The 17,548-nt window shown below is 39.2% G+C and overlaps 1 protein-coding gene across 2 annotated transcripts in view; it reads right to left on the reverse strand.

Annotated features, from left to right (window-relative positions):
* The window catches only part of GBF1 (golgi brefeldin A resistant guanine nucleotide exchange factor 1), a 98,488-nt gene that overhangs the window by 42,206 nt on the left and 38,734 nt on the right, over positions 1 to 17,548 (reverse strand). For both annotated transcript variants that reach the window (XM_066554650.1, XM_066554651.1), the window contains exon 4: positions 617 to 748. In XM_066554650.1, the coding sequence (XP_066410747.1) occupies positions 617 to 748 (132 nt within the window). The remainder of the gene's footprint in view (positions 1 to 616; positions 749 to 17,548) is intronic.

Genomic DNA, 17,548 nt, shown 5'->3' on the forward strand with positions numbered 1-17,548 from the left:
AAAGTCAGCTAATGAGTTACAAGCCAGCTGAGCCACGGGAACTGACCACATGCACATTATTAGTCCTTCACAGATACAAAGAAAAATGTGCAAATTTGAAAGTTTGATCAGCAGCAATACAATCTCTGCCATGACAATTGTGGAAAGTGAAGAGTACTGGCACACCACTGGACAAGGTCTGGGACCGGGCAAAAAATCATCCTCACTCTAGAGCAGAAATATTAGTCCACAAAACTAAATAAATCCTACGTGTTTCTACATGTTACAATATTGTAATCTAAACTGGTATTCTTCCCTCCCTAGCCCTTTTGCTTGGAGGGCATTAAAAAGCAGCTGGTGACCAGCATAGTCCTGCAGCAGGCCCTAAGCACACACAGCAGTCAGGGCAGAGCAGAGGCTTTGGCTCTGTCTCCAGACACAGCTGTAGGACCATGAAAGATCAGCCAGTAAGATATTAAGAAACTGCAGATGCTGATTTCCCCAGTGTTAATGACAATTTTCTTATTTCCCTAATCTCCATATTAAGACTGCAAGCATGTATCCTGGCCAAAGACACAGCTCACAGAGATGCATTTGGCTGGCATTTTGGTAAATCCCCCCAAGTCACATAACATACCTATTAGTGCATATGAGAGGAACTTATTCACAGAGGTGAGTGCCAACCCAGTTATGGGGCCTGTAGTGTCTTCAGAACGGATTACTTCCAGAAAAGGCCGAAGAAAGACATTCGGTTCAATTTCAGATAGCTCTGTAAAATAAAAATAATTTTAAAAAGACAATTAGACTTGATTTATTAGGATTCATTTTCTCTTTAAGAATATACATTTTTCATCTCCGAGGGAAAAAAGCCTGCTCTAGGTTAGTTTCAGAAGGCTGGTGGGAAGGTCACACGCACAAAACACACACATAGGTATATGTGTATATTTTAAATGCAATGCTTTGTAAAGTTCACTTTCTTGCAATCTTCAAAACAGCTTTCTGGAGCCTTCTAAAATCTGATTGTAGGAACACTCTGTAAACGCCACAGAGGCCACTGCTGCCTAAATTTATGCTTTAACTCATTGGCAGATGTAGCTTCATTTTCCTATTACTCTTGGAACTGTGTGAAGCCTTGAACTCTATAGACTCTGTCCCACCTTCTGCCACCCCTGTAACATCCTACTACAGATAAAACTCCACACTAATCACATGCAAAGTACAAATGTACAACCAGGTTCATTGGACCTCTTGCAGCTCCTTGCCTGAATACAAACTGCATTTCTACAATACTAAATGTTTGCTTGGCAAAGACAGGAAAACCTCACAAGATACCCTAACTTAAAAACTCTTCTGTCTTGCTCTCAAAATAACTGTATAAGCCTCTCAACCAAACAATTAAAAAGGGCACTCCTCTACTTGCTTTTTGGCCAGCAAGGACCCACTCTAAAGTTGCAGTACAAGAAGGCACTGAGCTATTGAGCTGGAGAAAAAACAACTAACAAGCTTCCTGAACTTTCCAAGATGATCAAGAGACGCTTTGGGAATGGAAAAGAAATACAGAAGAGAATAACCAGAACTAGGAAAATTGACCAAGAAAAACAAACAAAAAACCAAAACAAAACAAAAACCAAGCCCAACCAAATAAAGCAGAAGGAATCAAGATAAGAGGAGCCCTGAGGGGGATTTAGGAGAAAAAGCATTAAAAACAGGTGAAGGCAACCACAGGACAGCTAGTACATAGGCACAGAGGAATGCATTAGAAGTAACTGGAATAATTTGAGACTGGAAATATTTAAGTACAACACTTGGCTCAACTTGCTGAAACATACTTTTTATTCCTAATAAAAGTTAACAAGTCTAATGGCTAATAGTGTCACAGGATCAGTGGCATTTATACCCTTAATAAAATAATCAAATATTGAACTTATCTGAAATATGAGCTTCTTTGAGGCAGGGAGAAAAAAAGACTGCAATTCCTGAATCCTTCAACAAGCTGCTGCTTTTCTCTCTACCAATTTTCTAGCAAGAGACATTTCTCAGTGTTTTAACTAGAAAACACAGGATGGTTCTCTACTTAAGTAACCAGTTTCAGCTCTGGGGGAAAAAAACAACCAAACAAAAAACCCATCTGAAAACCCACCAAACCTGCAAGCATGACTTCAGCCAAGGGTATTACAAGAGGAAACACTGAATAACTATCCACAAAGAGAACAAAATTTCACAAGGGACTCCTTAAAGCAGCCTTCCTTTGAAATCTACTCAAAGCCAGAAAAAAATTATATTAAAACATTACTTAGAATTAAATGAAGAGCCTGGTCTACTTTGGGAACCAGCTGGAAAGCACTTCCTATTCTTTTCACACAGGTCCTTTCAACAAAATTTCAGAGAAGCAAGTGAAGAACAGCATCAGCACAACACTCAGTAATGCTCAGCTAGCTTAAAGCAGCGCATGGAAATGGAGAAGATGGGAAAGAGTATCTTAAGTAATGTATCAAAAAGCCAACTCTTCAGGCTGGCAATTTTAATGAGGACACAATTCCTCTGAGACCACAGTGCTTTCCTTCATTCTTCCCATGGATTATTTGCACTTAGACACACATGTCTATAATGATATTTAATCAACTAATTCATGTTTAAGCACCTAACTCCCATTTCAGCACTCCCATCCAGCCATTCTGGCACTTCAGCAAACAAACTGCATCAGACCTCTGGTGTCCCTTTTCTCCTGAAGTGCAGGAGCAGGTCCCTCTCGGACGAGTTTTCTTATTGTTAGCACACTGTTGGCACATTCCTGATCTAAAACGCTCACATAAGCTGCTTTCTCTGGCAATTCAACTCTTCACTCCTGAATGACTCTTATCAGGATCGGCTATGTGTTCCGAATCAGAGTAAATGAACAAGAAAAAATTGTTTATGACAAGTTATTTCAACATCATTTGTCCCGAGGACAGGCAACTGCAACCCAAGCCACATGACCTGGGCTCCTCTTATGCAGCAGCTGTTGGCCTTTGATGCCCAGCCTTCAGAAAGGCTGTCTGAGCTGTATCCCACGCACCTCTCCAGCGAGGCGAGCCCAGACAACAGCAATGCTTTGAGCATGCAGCACTATGCTCCCTGCTTGCAAACTGAGCTGCACAATGAACAGACATTCTCTTTTCTTAAGGTGAGAGAAAGACCAAGGTAACGCTGTAACAGAAGAGAAATCCAGCTTTCTGGACTCTTGCCTTGGGGCTCAATCAGTTCATGCCACAGAAAATTGAAGTCTCAGCAAGTGCTTCCTGGGTCATCCTCAAAACCACTTTCTGCAAACACTGCCATTCTGGCCTACGTGACATGCTCTTTATTCTCAGTTCGCTCAACAAACACCAAAAACATTTTGTCCTTTCACTCAAAGGATGAGAAGCCCCTGCAATCTGGATCAGCAAGTCAGACTGAATATGTCCCAAGAAAAAAGGACAAAATGGTACTTGCCTTTTAAAACCATCCTAAAGTACGGTGTGGTCACACTTTCTGGATTTTCATAAACATTTTAACTGCTGAAATAAGTATTGGCTTAATTTCAGCTAGGTCAAAATGCAGGATTGCTGGGAAATGAGAAGTTATTTTGAGTTAGTCCTGTGATTATCAGCTGTTTAATTTAGAAGTTAACAAATCTAGCAAACAGGATTATAGTAACTTGTTCCTCTAAAAATCTTCAGAGCTTGAATTTGCTTTACACAGAGTCCCTAGGTAACAGGCACAGAACAGTATATGCATACTGGTTGTAGGTGCCCCAGCAAAACTGCAACTACAGCAGCTCTACAGGTGATAAACAGAGGAGGAACATGTTTTTCACCACTCCAAAAACAAATTCTCCAGACTGACTGGAACACATGCCACTCTGCACCTGAGCTAAAAGACACACCCTGACTTCTAGCTAGCAAATTTACTCCAACTCTGACATTTAACCCCAGACAATAACAGCCAATTAATGCTGGATGACAAGTACAAAAAAGCTACGTTATAAATGAACCACACTCATTTGTTCCTGAGTGTATGTTCTGCTCCACACAGCCCTGGTACAGGCAGTGTTTCAAGTGAAAAGAATCCTCTACCATCTCTCCCCTACAATGGGGTCTTAGTTGCTCTCATTTTGTTTTTCTTGCAATATCTAGACCAGCCCTTGCAACACAGGGCAGTTGGTAGCACATTTGTAGATATTTTCTGATCTGAAAGGAGAACAGATTGCCACCTATACAGTCTGTATAGTGCAGCTAGTGTTATGAGAGAAAGCTCTAGTTTTCCTTCCTGAAAATAATGCCAATGTCCACTAAACTTCATAAACAAGTGGTCATCAAAAGCCACCGAATATTCTCTCCAGGTTCCCCACAGTATCATTGTCTTATCCTAATCTAAGCTCTTAATAGATAAAGAAAACAGGATTCTGCCAGCTAAGGAGAAGCTGAGGAGCCAGAAGCTTACATCCTAGTTTCTAAAACACATAAATACCGTGGGGATTGTGCAACACAGTATACATACCGTAGGGATGTGTGGAAGCAAGCTTTGTGCATCTCTGAAACCAATACTTCATTATAATAAATGGTAACAAAAGCTTTGCAAACAATAAACATAAACACAGTCTGAAAATCAAGGATATTCCAGCCAATGAAGGAGAAGTATGAATTAACTACAATCCTTTTCTACGGATGTCTGTAAAATATACTCTTCAAAGCTAATGCCCTGTGAATTAAAGTGGTCATTCAGGGGCCCCAACCCACCAAACCAAGAGAGAAACAGTGCCATTCACAGCCACACATGAATGCAAAGCTGGAATTACAAATGCAGTTTGACAAGGGGAACCCAGAGATGTCAAGCCTGTTCTGTTTGCCTAATTTCATTACAATGGCACAAATGCTTTCATTTGTCACACTCCAGCTTCGTGTGTTTATCTCCCTTTCATTAAACATGACTTTAACAAATGATTGTTCCACAGTGCCAAGATCTCAAGCACCCCTCAGAACTGAGATTTTTATTTTGGGGAAGCATGACATAATGCACACTGAGCATTTGACTCTTCACATCCTTTAGTTAGGGCAACATAAACTCAACTAAAACACTGTCTTCTATGGAATTACTTATTATATTTCCCTACCAGTGAAGCAGAAGCACTGACAATACCACCAGTGTGTGCCATTAGTTATAAGGAGTTTCATCTGATGCTGTGCTTCAAATTCAGCTGCTCTGACTGACCATTAAAATTTCCTGGGCATTTTTTCATAAGCAGGAACTTGCTAAAGTATCTTCAGCCAAAACTTCACTGTAAACTCCAGCTGTGTCTCCACTGTTCCCGAAGTACTTTTCACCCAGCAGTAGTACTCTGTTCTAGAGTGGTATTACAAGCACAAGCTACTCACTTCAATCACAAGGAAAGCAAATGCCATCAGCAGAAGTATGGAACTACACAGGAGGCAAAGTTCCACGGTTTCTATTTGGATGGACTTAAAAGTACAGACATGAGTACTTGCTCCACCTTGAATTTCTAACACCAGTCATGAAGACTGCTGAGTGTCTAGATATGACGTCATTTCAAAAGCTGAAGCTGTTTAATTCTGTTTTTATTTCTTAGCACTGAGGAGATAGCAGAGACAAATATCTTGACAAACTTTTTTCTGAGCTATGGTTGACACATACTGGTCAGAGGTTGCAATCAAAAGACTGCTTCAAAATAAGAACAGCTCTTAAAGTGAGCTGAGGGGTAATTTAGCACAGTAAGGTTGAAGGTCATCAGGAGCAGACCTTGCTTCAAATCCTAGACTATTTCCTCCCATCCCATGACCTGAACAACTCTAAGAAGACATGACTAATTCTGATGAAAGGCAAAAAATCAAGTAACTATATAGTAAAAGCCTCCCATCTCCAAACTGCTCTCTCATGAGTGTATCTTTTGCCAGTGTGAAGAGTAATAAGGGTAATTTCAATGCTAATCCATCCTTGTTTTCATGAAACCCTTTCTCCTACTTCATAGTAGAGGATAAGCATTAGAGCACCACTTGATTTTGCCAGCCCATTTCACAGTAAGATTATTTACATATGTTAGAAATAAGCAAATTCAGAACTGCTTGAATACTTTTTTATCTCCCTTACAGGAAGGCTGATTGAGGGAAAGGAGATAGGGTAATACAGCTGATCTAAGCCTCTGTTAGGTTTTGGAATATACCACTAGTTTTGTGGCTTTTACAAACAGACAAAAGCTCTAAACTGTTAATGATAATTGTAATGGCACTTAATTCTACTCCAGAAAACTGAACTCCCCAATGACACTACAAAAACTGACTTGAGATTTTACCCATTCTTGAAGCATTTTTCTCCCATGGGTGGAAGTTACTTAGCCTGAAGCTCAGTAAGCTAAACTGCTTAAAAGTTTCACAGGTAACTGAAACTTAACATCCACTTAAAAACTCCAGCAAAACAAAACCATCCCATTAAAAAAAGGCAAATAAAATGAAGGCAAGCTTCACTTTTTGTCTGTTCAGAACCAGATGAAACTGTTTCAAAAGATTCTTGCAGAAAATCACCATACCTATGACAACAGCCAGTTTTTGTGACAGACCTGCACCAGGTCTGAAGTTCAGAACCCACACGCACTCCTCCAAGCCAATGACACTACACTCAACTCAAATGAAATTACTAAACTAAAATAAACCAAATCAAAAAGCAGCCATCCCATGACAAATTCATCTGCCCTTGACCAAATGCTGATAGTTATTGATCTTGCTGCAGTTGTGAATTAGAGCCAGGTTTCCCAAGGTTCCCTCCTAATACGGGGAAGAGAGCGTGGCCAGTCTAACAAGACAGACCAGGCTAAATGAAACCTGTGGGGAATTGCCCACTGCCAAGTCCAAAGGATGGACTTAGCTGCTCATCTTACTGACAGTACAAGTTTGATGTATGTCAAGTTTAAGCACTCTTTCTCCTCTCTAAAAGAAATTGGTACATGTTGAATAAAGAGCAATTAGATTGTGACACTCTACAGAACTCAATTCAGTCACTGGACTTGCTTCACTATGATATTTTACACATCTTGCACAGTACCAGGCCCAAGCTAAGTAGGCAATTTAAAAGCCCAGGAGAAATTAAAACTCCTTCCCTGGTATTTTAAAGCACAGTAATTCTCCACAGCTTTGTGTGTCTACCACACTATGAATAGAGCTCTCATTGCAAATTCACCGTGTTGTGAAAAGGAAAACTTCACTATTTCTAGGAGGCTGGAGAAAAAGATTACAGTTTTATCATCAATTAGCTGTCTGGATGTTACTCCATTCTGTTTACCCTTTCCTCAAGGGAGGCCAATGAGTGCCAAGGGGAAAAATTAAAAGGAAATTGAAGAACAACAAATCCCAAACAAGCCAAGACATTTCTTGTGTTGCCAGAGAATCAAAAATGCATCAGTGAGACAGACAAAATCCAAGAATAAAATGAAGAAAAGCCTGATGACCCAAGAGGAAAGAATCTTTTAATGACAAAAATCTCTCTCAAAGGTTCAATGTACCTTGCTGTTATGATTTACACAAATTCTTCTATTCAACCTGAACTAATCTAGGAGACATTGTGCTTTGCCATATTAACCAAAAACTCCCAGGTGCTCCTGGCAAAATACAATCGCCCAGAGCTCAGGAGCCCACACACCAGGTGACCACAGAACAAAATGGGAGACTTGAGGAAAGCAGAATGCAAAACATCACAGGGATATTAGTTTTCAACCTAGAGGAGTGGAACAGAAGCAAAAGGAAGAAGAGTCCAGCCTGCTGGCAGTCAACACAACCATTACCTTAAGACATACAAACAGTAAAAATAAAAACATTAAGCAACCTTCCCCCGCCACCCCAGCAATAATTGAAGCAATCAGTAATCCTTGCACACATGCATGTGCCAAAATTTTGATGCTACATGCATTAAACAGCACCTTGATTCCTATAATAATGACAACAAGTGAGCATCATGTTCTTCCAAATGGACTAGGGAAAGAAATTAATTTCTGCATACTGCAATGTGCTAGAGCAAACTACTGATACAAGGTTCTGATGATACATGAAAAGAAACAAAATCCTGAGTTTTAACACTTTTGACTTTTTTGGTTAGTTTTTGCATCTGAAGAGATCTGTGAATGGTATTCAACTTCAGTGATCACAAAGTAGGATGTATCTTAAGACAGGCATCATGGAAACAATATTATATCAATCCCCAACTCCATTAAATACATTTTTTTTCATGCTCTGGAATAATTTATCTGCTGTAAAACAATAAAATGTCTGTGAAGAATCAAAATGGCCTAAAATCCACGTAAAGAAATAGAATACAGGTTACAGTCTCTAAGAAAGTGTCAAACTGATCTATTTTAGTCTATTGCTAACATTTTTGAACTAGTACATGCCCATGACAGAAGAAACCACTTCTGAGTGGCTCAGAAGTTCAGCTGAGTGATCCTGATAAAGGCCATCAGTGACTCCATGTTGCCCAGCAGGACTGATGTAAAAGCGACAGCGCAAACTTTAACTCCTTCAGACAAACAGGGCTGCTGGCTCAAGCCAGCCCCCAGCTCCTCACTCCCTCTCTTGTCCCCGAGGGCACAACACAGCCTGGCTCTCCAACTGGAATACACAACACACACTGAACAGGTCACCACACACAACCCTGCTTTAACCACTCAACCCTTGCATTTCTGCTGCCATGACCTCTGGGATGGAACCATTATACTCCAACAGCACTTATTCCCAAAACTCAGTAAAAAAGCCAAAGACAGAAGAATTTCCTTTTGATTTTCAATCCTAGACCTACAGAATTTGCTCTGACAGGATGTAAGCACATACATAAATAAACTGACCATCAAGGGGCAGCAAGGCCCTTGATCACAGACAGGCAAATCAGTCTCCTCAGCCTCTCCCACTCATCTCCCCTTCATGCCCTTGGGCAAGTCACTTCATCTCTGCTTCAACTCCTCATATGAAAAGGGAACATATTTGGCCTTAAGTGCTGTGCCATAGGATTACCTGGAAATATTATCAAAAAACCCAGCAATACCAGTCCAATAAAAGCTTCTCACCCTATCCTTCCAAAATCAAAAGTTAATTAAGACTCTTAGTTAAAACAGTTATTTTTCAAGTTAATATTTAAGTTAGGGAAATATGATATGCACTGTATAACACAAGTTGAAGTCAAAATTATATTTACAGTTTATCACACAGAAGAACAGCAGCTGAGCTTATAAAATATCAAGGAGATTCACAATGCAAACTGGAGAAAAAACTCTGCAGCACTTAGCCACTCACTTTTGGGTGTCAGTGTTAAAGAACTTGATTTTAAAAAAAGCTACCTCATTTTCAGAAGAGCTAAGCAATGAGGGGAAGAAAATATATATCTTTTTCAAAAGAGTAGCAGTTAAACTGCTAGTAAATTCTCACGGCCTTGTCAGAATGAAATCACTTGACACACAACAGCATTTTCAGCTTTGAGAGCACTGCTCAAAAGCAAAAAGTGACTCTAGGTAACAGTAGGAGTTTAAGGGCCCTTCCAAAAACTTGGGATGAAATCCCAAAGCCCTGGGAGAGCAAGGCGAGCACCTGTTTTCCTGAACAGTCGATTTTTTTATGCTGCATACTTTACACAGAAGCTGCATTATTCTGGAGAAGCTGCATTCCAGCCAAAAGTGCACAGTTAATGTTTTTTGCAGCCCCCAGCTTCCAGTGATGGATGACCATTTTATAATGAAATACTTTATGCTCAATCAACTTACAAATAACGGATGTTTTATCACACTGAATTAAAAAGAATGTTTTTAACAAAAAAAAAAAAAGGAAAAAAAAGAAACAAAAAAGAAAGCAAGCAGCAGGAGTGGATCAGTGATAAGCAGAGGGAAAAGTTATTCCTCTTAAGAGTGGGTAAAAATATCCAGATAATGGTTCACTTTAACTTTTTAATGGCTCTCCAATAACATGTGGAAATGATGCACAAGGTAGTATTTGCCCTGAAAACACCTACACATAAGCTCTGTTCCAGACTATTGAGACATCAGACTTTTTGGCTTCTACAAAAATTATTTGATTGCATAACATCTCAATTAGGTTTCCAAAAACCTAAGGCTAATAAATAAGCACTGTTTGAAGATAAACCTTTTAAAATACTCTAATCTCTCATGCTCACTCAGCATCACCAAACTCATTTCTAGTGGGAACACAGGGCTTTCCCCTCCTGCACTCCCACTGTCAATGCTCAGCAATAACCAGAGAAGTAAATGCCCTGTACTCAAAAGGCTACTGCAATTTCTAAATCAAGTTTTAGAATCAAACATTCAAACTCAACTGATAATCATGAGTCAGTGTCATACTGTTACACCACAAATGTTACTGTTTTTACACACTACAAGTCAAGAAACCCCAGACCTGCAGGGCCATATGTGAATCAACACAAGTTCTTTAAAATGCCAGCAGCAGAAGCATTCCTTGTCCCTTTTCTCCCAAATAGCATATGAAAAAGTCTCTAAGCTAGTCCAAACATGCCAAATCACATGAGAATGGAAAGACAACCTTATACTTTTAAGAAAAAAGAATCTCTTCTAATAGGAATAAATTAATGCAAGAGTGCAGAATAATAATGGGGGACACCAATTAGGTATTGGAAAGATTTTTTCTAAAGAAGGGTGCTCAAACACCAGAACAGTTTGCTCAGAGAAGGTGTAGAAGCTCTATCCCTGGAAACAGTGAGAATTCAGCAGGCTTTAACCCCACACACAATCTCACAAGCTGGTCCTGCATTCAGCAGGGTATCAGAGCAGATGAATTCCAGAGGTCTCTTCCTATTTAAACTATTTAAATTCTGACTTGTGCTTACCAGGAACAAAAAGTCCCCTCTGTAATTGTACATGTAGGCTCCCTAATATCCACTGAGTGAAGAGAGTTTCCCTCCCCAGATCTTCTATTGGTTAGCAGCAGCAATCAATAAATACCAAGCAGAAGCTCACTCCAGAACTATGTCTAGAAAACATTCTTGATTTTCTAAACCAGTTTTTCAAGCAGAAGCTGCAAACTCAGGCCTGTAACTGAACTGGAAAAAGCAAACCAAAACAAAACACAAACAGAAAACCACCAAAACCACCAAACCAAACCCTCCATAGTTTACCAAATTTGGAAACTTTAAGAAAACTAGCAGAAATAGAGCATGTTCTTCCTGTGGTCTCTTAAAAAAAACATTACATCTGCTGCAGATATTAATGTTAACAAAAAACCAGCACCTTGGCCCAGAGTCATGACATCAGATCTAAAACAAGTATCATTGCAACCACCTGAAGCTCCACTAAACTCAGACTTAATTTATGGCATTTTCACATAACTATTTGAAGAAATGCAAATATTAATCAGTCAGAGATTTTAATCACAAAATCAATTCTCCTCCCTTTCCCATTCCTCAGCTGAAGGCTGGCACTCAATGAACCAGACCAAAGGGAGAATAGTTCCAGCACCTGCTTCAGCTTTTAAGTTTCCAATTTAAACTGCTGTGATCTGGCAGCAGGCAGTCTGGAGATGTCATTTTGCTGCTCTGTGAACGACTGAATCTCAGCACAAAAAGAATCCAAATAGAGAAATGAGTGAAGAGAGCAGCAGCAGGCAAAGGAAGCCACAACATAACTTAATCTGGCCAGGGAGAAGGAGCAGCTGAACACAACGCGCTGCAAATACCGCGTCCTCTATGAGCCAGCACCGTGTTCCCGTCTGCCTCCTGACGGGCACTGCGGGCACTGCTGAGCACGCAGCATCTCCACACTTGTGACAACAGTCCTTCAAACAATGGGGGAAAATATGACTCAGCACTGATGTTGATTTGGGATCACGTTATTACTAGACATTACAGACTATGGTTGTTTACCACAGTAACACTTTAAAATTTACTGTAAATTTAAATTTACCGTGGTTGTTTACCATAGTAACATTTTTAAATTTCTAGATTTAAAATCTAGAAATATATATATTCCTGCTGAAAGAAAGTTTCCCTTCTTTTACAGAGGGACACACATAGATAACTCGAAATATAATTCCAAATATGCTTTTCTAGTGCACAGAAAGAATGTCAAACACATTTCTTCCTCACTATAACAGGCTTCAGGAAGTGGTAACAATATACCTGCAACCAGATTCCTTCCACAAAGAGGAAATGCTCTCACTCTTAGCATATCTGCTTGAAAAAAAAAAAAAAAGAAAAAAGACAAAAATAAAGAAAAAGAAAAAAAAAAAGGCACTCCCTTTAGTCCTGGTCAACACAGCATCTGTACCACTTCCTTTAAAAATCCAATTTAAGCCTATGAGTTAGAATAGCAAAACTCCTAAAATGAATGCAGTTTACTGGGGTCAGAACCTTTACAACAGCATGGCAGCACTCACACTAGGTAAGCAGCACCTTAAGACTGATGGCAACAATGTAATTTCAGTTTAGTTTTGTCATAGCATAGGACAAAAACTGAGGGGTGCAATAATACAGTTGTTTCAATTGTTTTAAAGAAACTAAAAAAACCCAAAATCGAATCTCCTATACACATTCCATGAACACCCAGTTTTAATTTTATTCCCTTCCCCAATAGAAGCACTGAGAACTAATTCTTTTTCCAGCTTTCAAGGCTTCCTTGATCACAGAAACTGCTCCCTATAATCTCCCAAAAGCTGGAGAAGCAGAAAGAAGAGTGGAGAAAGGGTTAACCCACAGCTGGGAGAAAGTTTCCCCGGAAAATTAGAACACATGCTGTGGCTGTGACTAAATTTCACACTGGTTCTGTTGAGTACAAACATCCACAACTGTGTGCATTTGAGAGAGTAGGAGAAAATGAAATGCTCCTTATATATCAGCTTCACCTGCTAGGTTCCTTCAAATGGATAATGACATACTCAAGGGACCAGTAGAATCCCTCAGACTCACTTCACATTTCAAGCAGAGAAGAGGCACTGGGGGAAATGGAAGGAAATAGTCCTTCCCTTTCCTGCTCCCACATATTTTGGAACATACTGGAGAGCCAAAGCTATAATCTGACAGAGATAATTCTGCTGTTTAAGACTAGATGTTTCAGCATGGAAATCACCTGAGTTGACACTTAAGACATCTGTGCCATCCAAGTGCATAAAAAGAGGAACTGTTCAGAGCAAACAGGGAAGAGTATGTGCACTTTAAAGATCATCTGATTATGTTTTAAACAAACAGGCAGCACTTGTCTGATCAGACAAATACAAAGTGGAGATTAAGAATTACTAAAACAACCAGCTTAGAACCACAGAGAGGTTTGGATTAGAAGAGCTCCCTGCAGGTCACCTACTACAACCAGCATTCAACGACTGCTCTGGAGCTCTAACGGGTTGCTTCAAGGCCTTGTTCAGTCAAACTGTAAAAATCTCCATGGATGGAGATTCCAATCTCTCTTCCCATGTCCCAGTAATTAACTCTGTCTTAACATTTTCCTCCCAAGTACAACTGGAATAATCCATATTCATGGCAATGGATCTCTGGCCCATGTAAGTGGCTCTGCCTTTTTTGTTATCCTCCTTTAGGTAGAAGAAGACCACTATTAGGTCCCACTCACCAAAGACTGTTTTATTACAGAATGGCAGTAAATGAAAAAAAGAAATTAAAAAAAATGAAATGAAAATGGAAAAAAAAAGTATCTTCACTGAGTTGAGAGATCTCAAGAGGGGTTATCAATACAAAAAGGCACAGAGCTAGCACTTAAACCTATTATCCCTAGATAATTAATAAATAGCAATAGATTAAATATAGAAAAACACTTCTTTCTCCTCAAAACATTTTTTCACCAAACTACACAAGGAGAAGCAGAAAGCTGGCAGACAAAATATCTAGAGAGGGAAGGAGACATGATTACTCCAAGATACTCAACACTCTGCCGGGTAGGGACAGAAAACTTCTGCTCTGCCCTTTTCTATCAGGCATTCATATTTAAAAAGGTGGAAAGTAGGGAAGACTTGGATGAACTATACTTGTCTTTATCTGGTTTACTGCCTTTATTTCCTAAATGCCTGCAAAGATCTGTTCAAAGATATAAAGACTGTTTTGTAGCCATACCTCCTTGACAGGAACTAGCAAATGCAGCAAATTTACTGTAGATTACAGTAAATCACTCACTATCCATTTCACTGCATAAACTAACTTAAAAGCTTAGAAGACTCTCAAAGCGAGGTATTCATCACTTGCTCTCACCATGACTTTGTAAAAAATGTCCCATCTGACTATTTAAACAAAACAAAAATTTGTATTTTTAGATTTCTTTTTAATTCTAAATACTTTTATTCAAAACACTACACATCATTCAGTAACTGAATTTAGAGGCATTTATTTGCTTTAGAAAGTCATTGGTGAGGAGCATTTACAAAATATCAGACCCTTTACACTTTACTTGTTACTATACAAATTAATGTATGACTGCATTCTGACAGGATTCAGCTGAGTTACACCTGCTGTAACTGTACTAACAGTCACTAAGCCATGCTGTTACTCCTTGAATAGTCAATGCTCTTTTTCACACACAAAAAACCCCAATTCTTCTTCCTTGCTGTATTCTAAATAACTCTTGCAGCCACTGAACAAACATCAGTATATACAAATGTGAACTATTTCAATAGTAAGTAGTGAGGATAAAGTAAAGTACTTTTCACAGACAAACAAAAATAACTGCAGCCTATTTAAATTGGAAATTTCTGAGTTAGGCAACTAACTCAAAAATAATCTGACTAGTGTATGAACAACCAGCAGGTAAACTAACAGAAAAACCTCCCTGCCTCCCCATTAGGCTTTTTAGAAGCAAGAACTATATCTTGTTCTGCTCTACATTAAAATTTTAATTTCTAGTAAGTCCTAGCAGTTTCTTAGCTTTCTAGTATGTTTTCAGAGTAACAATCAACTCAGCAACCCAGAAGACATGGGACTTATAGGAGGATCCACACATCCTCTGACAGCCCGGAATTTCACCATCTTTAAAACAAATCTGCTCTGTCCTTTTACAGCCACTGTTGAACTGTAGCAGTGCTAGGGAGGGGTCTTGAGATGTGGGTACCTCATAGTCACAGAGGAAAAAAAATCAATATTACTATCACTCAGTAAAATCCAAAATCTAGATAAAATAACATTTTTTGATAAATCATTAACAGGACAACAACTATTTTGACAATTTTATCATTTTGTATCAGACAATGTTATTTCAGAACCAATGACAACCTATAACTAAAACCCCCAAATGTAAAAGATCAAAACATACATTTCAGCAAGATTCATATTTAGCATACTTTGAATTTCCTTAGCTACAACCAGATTTATTCCATCAGAAATTGTATATGGTCTCTGAAGAGTTAGTGCATGACCTTGCATCCCTTATGAGAAGTCACAGCTGTATTCCCACATTGACTGATAAAGACAACTGAACAGGCAAGCAGAGTCCCGTCCCCTCTTTGAAATAGGCCAGACATTTAAACTCATCTCACTAAAAAATTATTTGCTACTATCATAATTAAACATTTCTGGCTTTCTATTACATGGTTCAAAACAAAACGAATCACACTTAAAACATCAGACAAGCTCATACTCGGATCCCAACTAACAAAAGGTAAGAAAAAAACTATGAGGTGCCCTATGTCCTCTTTTAAAGGCTAACAACCTAGCAACACAGATCTCAGTCTGGTCTGAATCAGGTTACATCTCAATGAAAATTCAAATTCAAAACCAGAAGTCTTCCAAATAGAGCAGAAATTACAAGTACAGATTAAAAAAAAAAAAAAAAGGTAAGAGTATGTAAGAGTTGTGGAAACAGCACAGCTGGTTTAAAAAGGTTCAGTTAATAAAGCTCAGGAGGAGGAAGAAGCAAAAAAAATCTTAGAAAAACTACAGTTAACATGAGCAATGTATCAGACTTGTACTTGGAACAACAGGCTGGCTCACACTTGGTCAATAGTATCTATCCTCTTGCACAGAACAACTCATCTCTTCAACACTAGTGTGATCCTAAATAGGATCTTCCAAATCTCTGCCTAGGTAAGCATTTCAGCTTGAAATGCAACATTCTGTTCTTACTAATATTGAGGAAGTTGGTAGGACAAACTGCAAGTCCTCCCTCCACAGAGATAATTCCTCTTCAGTTCAAGTAGCCTTCAAACATAAAACTTCGTTTCTTTTTCTGAAAATTTAGGTGAAAAATAAAATATACTAATAAATAATTTCTGAATTTGTGACAGGTACAGCTCAGCAAGCTCTGCCCCTCACAATTGTCCCTACCTCTCCTGCCTGTAGCTCTGGTTTAAAAAAATCTGCCCTTCAGCACCACATTCTGGAAAGGATAATCTGGCCACAACCAAGTTTACTCCCCAACCTGTTCAGAGCTACCGGTTCAGTCATACTGAATCTGTGTTTTAATCCTTTCTCCATGACTGAGCTAGTGAAAGCATCTCAAAAGAAGCAATCTCAAGAAAAGCTCCCTATTTTGTGGCTTTAACTAAAAAGATTTGAAGTGCAAAGAGCAAATGATAGGCATAAAGAGCTTAAAATCTTTGCATACAGATTTTAATCTTTCCTTGCCAGCTCTTACATGGCTAATTCAGCTCACACAAAGGTTTCTTAGACGATAAGCAAAGAAACTTGTGCTGCTCACAGTGCAGTGTTTTGTAGCCTGTCAGCTTTAATAGTCACTGTTTGGACTGAACTTAAATAATTTCCTAAACTCTCACAATCTTCTACCTCCAGCATCTAGAAATGGATCAACTTTACCTTTGATCTCTCTTCCCTACCATGTCAGACCGGGTATGTCACCAGGGCTGAGGTCAGGAAGTCATCCCTTCAGAGCTATATACACAGACATGACTTACCCAGACCACTGTTTTCTGCTCAGTTGCTTTAAACAATCCTTTCTTAATCAAAACCAGTAAATAGCCCATCAAAAACAATTCCACAGAGACCTCTATCATGCCCATAAGGAAAAAAGACCAGCTATTTTTCCAAACTGTTGCAAGAGAAGCCTCTGTTATTTTGAAATAGCAGGTTAATGCTCATTAGCTTAGTACTAATTAACTGTCTTCCTATTCTATACCTTGAATGTTTGCAGAGGGAATGTTAACTGGAGCCCTGCATTGAGAGGACCAGGCAGACAATGAAGACAATCTGCTGTCTCCTCAGAGGACAGCAAGGAAACTGAGCGGTTTCTGCTGCTGAGTGCAGCATATAAATGTATTCGTGTTTCCCCCATTCTACCAATTCTATTTTTTAAGCCTCATTCCAGCTGCGGTTACCTCTTGGCACATGCTGTGTCCAGCCAGAAAAATCATTACTACTAATCCAAAAAAGGTAAACTCCACTGAACCGTGTGATAAGTATCCCTTGCACTCCTGTTTCTTCCTAGGCTGTCCTGCAATTGTGTCCCAATCTGCCAGCATTAACACAGATACACAGAGGTATTTATTTGATGCCTATTCCACCACGCTGTATTCACACTAAATCCTCCATGTGTATTTAATAAATCACACTAGTTAGGTGGGCAGGATTAGTTCCAAGTCACCTAATGACT

Source organism: Molothrus aeneus, chromosome 8 (genome assembly GCF_037042795.1).
Source record: "Molothrus aeneus isolate 106 chromosome 8, BPBGC_Maene_1.0, whole genome shotgun sequence".
In the NCBI taxonomy this organism is placed as follows: domain Eukaryota; kingdom Metazoa; phylum Chordata; class Aves; order Passeriformes; family Icteridae; genus Molothrus; species Molothrus aeneus.